This window comes from Liolophura sinensis, chromosome 5, assembly GCF_032854445.1.
Source record: "Liolophura sinensis isolate JHLJ2023 chromosome 5, CUHK_Ljap_v2, whole genome shotgun sequence".
Taxonomy (NCBI): domain Eukaryota; kingdom Metazoa; phylum Mollusca; class Polyplacophora; order Chitonida; family Chitonidae; genus Liolophura; species Liolophura sinensis.
The window spans coordinates 7,427,753-7,434,263 of NC_088299.1; the positions used below are offsets into that span (position 1 = coordinate 7,427,753).

General features: G+C 36.7%; 1 protein-coding gene across 1 annotated transcript in view; it reads right to left on the minus strand.

The window, feature by feature from the left end:
* The window catches only part of LOC135465561 (WD repeat-containing protein 7-like), a 45,966-nt gene extending 40,064 nt beyond the window's left edge, over positions 1-5,902 (minus strand). The window contains exons 1-5 of the mRNA XM_064742806.1: positions 5,740-5,902; positions 3,042-3,148; positions 2,443-2,521; positions 1,069-1,237; positions 213-289 (exon numbers count right to left, since the gene is read on the minus strand). Of these exons, the coding sequence (XP_064598876.1) occupies positions 213-289; positions 1,069-1,237; positions 2,443-2,521; positions 3,042-3,148; positions 5,740-5,901 (594 nt within the window). The 5' untranslated portion in view covers position 5,902. The remainder of the gene's footprint in view (positions 1-212; positions 290-1,068; positions 1,238-2,442; positions 2,522-3,041; positions 3,149-5,739) is intronic.
* Between the last annotated feature and the right edge of the window lie 609 nt (positions 5,903-6,511).

A 6,511-nucleotide genomic window follows, 5' to 3' on the forward strand; every position in this document is an offset into this window, starting at 1 on the left:
GCAGATGGTCTTGGGCTTCCCCTGGGGTCTGCTTGGTTTCCTTCCACCACAAAGCTGGCTGCCGTCGTATTTTGAAATATTCTTGAGCACGGTGTAAAACACCAATTAAATATATAAAATAAAGAAACCAGCAAAATGAGTAACTTAGCCATGGACAGAGTTTTAGGTCATATATAGTCATTTTAATTTTAGGATATCATCTGTGCACATACCCGTAGTGAGGATTCATTTCCCACCAAGGTCCACACCTTGACTGCTCCAGAGTTTGATATAGCAACCACAACATCCTCTGTAATAAATGCAGACCACATAATGACAATACATGTATTAGCAAAAATCTGATTGGATTGAGTATACAATATTGTATTTCACATTTCTTCTGGGTCACACTAATTTTTTTACAAGCAGGATAAATCTTTTCCACTGTTGTCAAGAGGATATAAAAATAAAACTTTAAAATGATCTAATTTGTGAGAAATACCGACTGTCCCAGCACTTGTTTCCTGCTCAAGTCAGGATCAGCAAAGCCTTGAAAAACAGTCAAAAATCATAAAAATATCAGGATCGAGCAAAATTAAAAGCTGGATAATCAGTTTCAGTTTAGTTTTATTCCGTTTTTTAACATGTTTATTGTCGGCTTGCCCCTAAAACACAATATAAAACCAGTGCCACCTAAATGATTACAAACCAGAATTCTGACACAAACAGAAATATAAAGAACCACTTTTATATTGTGACTTGAGTTATCTCAAAAAGTCTAGAAGTTGGCAAAGGATTCCTTCGTCGTCATGTGACTGAAAAATTGTTAAGTACGACGTTAAACCCCAAGCACTCACTCACTCACTCACTCACTCTAAAAGTGGGACAAATGAGGTCTGTGAGAAAGAACACAAAATTTAAAATATCAGGTATCATCACAAGTGAAAGTGACAAAAAGTGACCTTAAAAATTGTCATAAATTGATGAAAACAAATAAATTTCAACAAAATTGAATCACTGGTCAGAAAGCCTTGGAAAAAAAAATTGAATAACAAATGTAAAAATGCCATTGCTTCTTATCGGACAAACCTTCTCGCTTCACAGGCCTTAAGATGCAGCAAGCACTGATCCAGTCTGGGGAAACTTTAGATTGCAGGGAAAACAAGATGTCGAACGTGAACGTGTCCATGACATGGATTTCGGGGTAATAGCCGTTACACACGAGTCGCAGATCACGGGCATGTTGAAACTGGTAAGCCTGCAATGACAAAATGCAAATGATTTGTTGCTTATCTACTTGATATGAGTCTTGTATACTAATTGTATACTCAAACACTTTGAAACTGCACAAATGACACACAACCACTAGACCTGAAAGGTGTTTATCATCACCAATCACATAAGGGAAACAGGTTCGTCAGTGAACAAACAACAGAAGAATACTGCCCTGACCAGAATTTGTTTCACCACTCACAAATGACAAGCGTGTCTTGTTACTTATTTTTCTTGCCTGATTTATATACAAATTTCACCATCTTCTATGTTTTGTGTTTTCAAGGTGTGTCAGTGTGTCATAACACACTTCATATGAAGTACATATATCAGTAATACAGGTATAACAAAATAAATGACTATTTGGTATACTGGTACATGTAAACGATTATATTATACTAGATTTATAGCCTCCTTTGGCCATCATGTAGCTATATCCACACTGAGCACATCTATATGTATTTGGATACATAAAGGCCTTTGCATTCTATTGATTTGATTGGTGTTTTACGCCGTCCTCAAGAATATTTCACTTATACGGCGGCCGTCAGCATTATGGTGGGAGGAAACCGGGCAGACCCAAAAGGAAACCCACTACCATCCGCAGGTTGCTGTGAGACCTTCCCACTTACTGCCGGAGAGGAAGCCAGCATGAGCTAGAATTGAACTCACAGTGGTTGCATTGGTGAGAGGCTCGTGGGTCATTATGCTGTACTAGTGCGCTAACCAACTCCTTTTCATTTTAGGTAACATGCACAGGCTCAACTGCCCACCCCCAAAACTTTGACAGTCATTAAAACTAAATGGCACTATCCCTGATATTGTCTAAACAATTAATCATGTCTTCATGTATACTTAGTTCTATTTCAAGAATTTGTTTGACATTTAATTTGACCGTTGTTTAACACCATGCTAAAAACTTTTTTTTAAGTGATGGTAAACTTTATGGGTGGAGGAAACCAGAGTGCACCTGACGTGTCACAATTGTATTTCCAGACAAAAAAAATTGGCAAATTCTATGAAGTCCAAATTCAGCAAAAAATTTGTAAAATTAACCCTATATTACACTGAGAAATACAGTGTATTCCTATCTTTTGATGTATGTACATGTATCTCCCAGACAATCATACTGTATATATATATATATATACACACACATATATATATATACACACACACATATATATGTACCTGAATATCAGTGTGCACAAGGCCAAGCTTCACACTCTCAATACACCTTCCATCACTGATGTCCCAGAGGTTCATTTCCCTGGTGAAAAACAAAACAGATTCTGAACAAATTTTAATCACTACAATATTTCTGGCCTTTATACATCTAAATGGAGGAATAACCTAAGAATGCATTTATTAATTTTAAGGGTAATTAGGTGGGTTTGGACACCCATACTGAAAATGAGAAAGAAATCCATATTAAAATCAAATTTCACCCTTTAAACATCTAGAAAATTCTGCTGAATTCTGCGAAAATTACCATAACCTGTCTCAAAGGTAGCTACATGTAGTGTAGTAATTAAAGCAAGTTGCTGCCTCAGTTAATCATCACCCATTTCACACCAAGTCTGCTGGTCTCAATGGCAAGAAGACTGGCGGCTGGCTACCACTACACTAACATCTGCTAACATCAGCTATTACATTTTCTGGACATTTGGAAATTTATGTCTTGATTACTCTGCAGAAACATCAGCTATTACATGTTTGGACATTTGGATATTTAAGTCTTCATTACTCTTTCGAAACGTTGTTTGTCAAAATTTAATCTGTGGTCTTACCCATTCTCTGAAGCACTGACAATGTAGGGTTTATCCGGCCGGTTACTTCCCCTTGCCAGACAGCTAATAGCTGCAGTGTGACCAAACAACATGCTCCGAGGATAGATCTATATCAAATAAATATCAATACGATGTAGAAGACTATGCAACAGTTCCCACCATAGTTTAGCCAGGGGGAAAGTAGGGGGTGATGGAGTGTCTCTGTATGTTTGAGGCACCCTGTTCAGAGTTAGGGAAAATAGCAGTGTTTTAAGATTGTTTCCAAAAGCGCACATGTGAAATTTTAATCAACGGATCTGATGAATTAACTACAGATGATAATGTATCTGTCTTTACATGTGCGCGCCGTTTCACTGTCGCAACGAAGCTATCTCACTATTTCCACCTACAGTTCCACATATTTTCCCTCTGTATTACTCATATTCAGTATGTTTTAATATATATATATATATATATATATATATATATAAGCATAAGTACATGTATGTACACGTATTTATTTAGAATTATAAATGCAGATCAGGGATAGAAATTAACAGCAAAGCCAGAAGGACAATTGTCCTGTTGATCCCTAAAAGTTACTGGAAATTTTTGCCACTCCCAGGACAAAATTTCTCCGTACTGAACTGTGGACCAATGCATGATTAAATGTACTGTGTACTTTAGCTTTGACATCAAATTGTTTTAATAACTGACCAGGGGGTTTATTTGCAGTCATCTAATTTTCACGTGTGGTGCAATACCTTGCTGCCAGTCTTCTTTGAAATATCGTCGTTTGGCTGACGTTGAATGAGCTTCATTGCTTGGGCCGGTTACTGATCGATTAGTCAATTGCTTGGTAAACACGATTTTTAATAACTAAGCCAGTCATTTCGAGAGAGCAATATTTTTCTTTTCGACTACTGTATTATTCGCACTTCTGTCCCCATGAACTTCACGTCGCGATATGCGCCTTCTCTTTCTTTGCTCAATGAAAAACCACGGAACAGTGTAATCTATTTTTCGTAACAAGGAAAGCCTCCTACAGGAAGTCTGGTACATTTTATGGAAATGCGATTTTTTGACAATACGATGTTTTGAAGTAATTTGACGTTTTCTTATGAATAAAAAGTGCTGGAATGAATCTATTGAACGCCAGTTTAGAAAACTCATCAAAGTAACAAAATTTCATGTATGAGCAAATTTTCATCGCCAAATATTCAAGCGAACACTTGTCTGTGCTGCACATCAATTTTTTTTTGGCCAGACATATCTGACAAGTCAATGGTAATTTCGAACCCTGCATATATACATGTTCGGGCATACATATGAATATTTTTCCATGTACAATCACGATTGTATAAATATCAATGTTTATCTGTATACCCTGTAATTGTTGTATCTGTATTGTATATAATTGCGAACAAATGTACGTCAGAGGAGATTCCCTAGTGGCCACTTGGCTCTGGGTTATCCTCATTAAATAAATAAAAAATTAAATTAATTAAATTAAAATTGGAAATTAGATGGTCTGATTTCAAATTTTGGCTAAATCTATGGTTCCCATATCTAATAAGTGCTGAATTGCTTGGTGTTGCAAAAGCTGTTTCAAAAGAGGCTATACTAAAGATTTTGGCAAAAAATCCAAATTCACTCACTAATTTTCGGCACTGGCCTAGCATAGCTCAAACTACTGCCTTTCACTAAATGTGAGAAATATGTAGTATTTATAGTGTTAAAATGATCTGAAAGGTTTAAAAGTTAAAATCCACCCCATCTCAAAATTTTTTTGATTTTTATTAATGATTCTGAATTGTAACATGCACAGACTAGGCATGGCTACATGTATTTTATCAAAAATTAAGTATTTGGGCTATTTTAAAATAGCAAAAATTGATTGCATTTGCACTGATTGATTTCTTTGCCAAAAATCTCTGGTATAGCCTCTTTAACATTGTGCCAACATATAAATTGTGTTTCCTTTCCTGTTAATGTTTCAACAACTTCTGAGCACTTTTTAAGCCACGCTTCCATAGTCCTAACAGTGTTATTGGTGAATCCTATTTATTAAATCGGTTATTACTGAGAAAAGGAAACATTTTATTACATAATACAATAAAGAATTGTTAAAATCAAAATTCGAAGACATCAACTTACATTCACATTAAACAGACTTTCATTTGCAAATTATAGAAAACAGTTTCATTGTTGTGCTTGTGCAGGAAGTGTCCTGCTCGTACTTTTCTTTATTGTATACCCTGTCAGCAAAATATTGCTTTGAAAGGAAAGGAAAGGAAAGGGCATATGACTGCTATTCATATGCCAGTACTGAAGGCAAGGCATGGCATGGACATAAAAATTAGCTGTACATATAGGGTTACATCATCTTCATGAGGAGGGCTCCAGTGTAAATGACCTAAATGAGTGTTGTACCACAAAGATTGTGTTTAAAAACTCAATGAGTTTCCTTTAACTGCATACCCTTATTCTTCTAAAATTTGGGACACATGTTAGCAGTATTGAAAGTAGAGTATTACTTTTATTTACCAGCCTTTTGGAAAAGTAAAGATATGAGTATGTTGTTCATTAGCTGGTTTGGCCATGTGAATGAAACGAAACTCAATATTCCTGCTACAATTACAACCCTATATATATTGGCTAAAATGAGAAGACCAGGTGTCCCAAATTTTAAAAGAAATAGGGTAAAGTTTTTACTCACCTCGCTGTCTTCTGACACATCCCAAACACAGATCTGACCATCATTACAGCCTGTCACTATATTCTTCAGGTCAGCTGTCATCAGCACTGCAGAGATACAATGTGAGGGGGCGTGTTTGCCCCACAGCACCACGGGAATGACCATGCTGCTCGCTGTCGTCATCCTGACACTGGCAAACATATGCACAAACCACTATGTTCATGTGTTTGTTTACTATCGTGTAGTGTTTTTCAACCACTCATATTTATTTGTTTATTTGCTTGATTGTTATTCAATATCATACTCAAGCAATTCCCACTCATATACAGATATAGTTAATGGTGGCAATCAGTTTTATGGGTGGAGGAAACAGAGGGTGCCAAGATAAACCACCGGCCATGGGCAAGTTATACACAGATTTTCCACATCATGTGTATGACATACACTTGCACACCTTATTGTATTGGTGGAGTACAAGTGGTTTCTGACAAATGTAATACTGTACAAACATATCCATCATCACAACTGACCAATTTAAAATTGTCCCACGAAGAAATTCCGTGCCCAAGACAGAGACTGAACTGGCATTTCAGGGCTGGAGTCTGGCATCCTATCACTGTCCTTTTACTGACATCATTCTTTCACCAGTATGTGTGGAGGAAACCATCAATGGGCTATATCCCTGGGAAACCACTATCTTACCAGACACCTAACAAACCACCTGCTTTCAAGCTGCAACTACATTAGCTTAGGCTATATTCCACCTAATGATTTCATTGGTCGATGACAACTC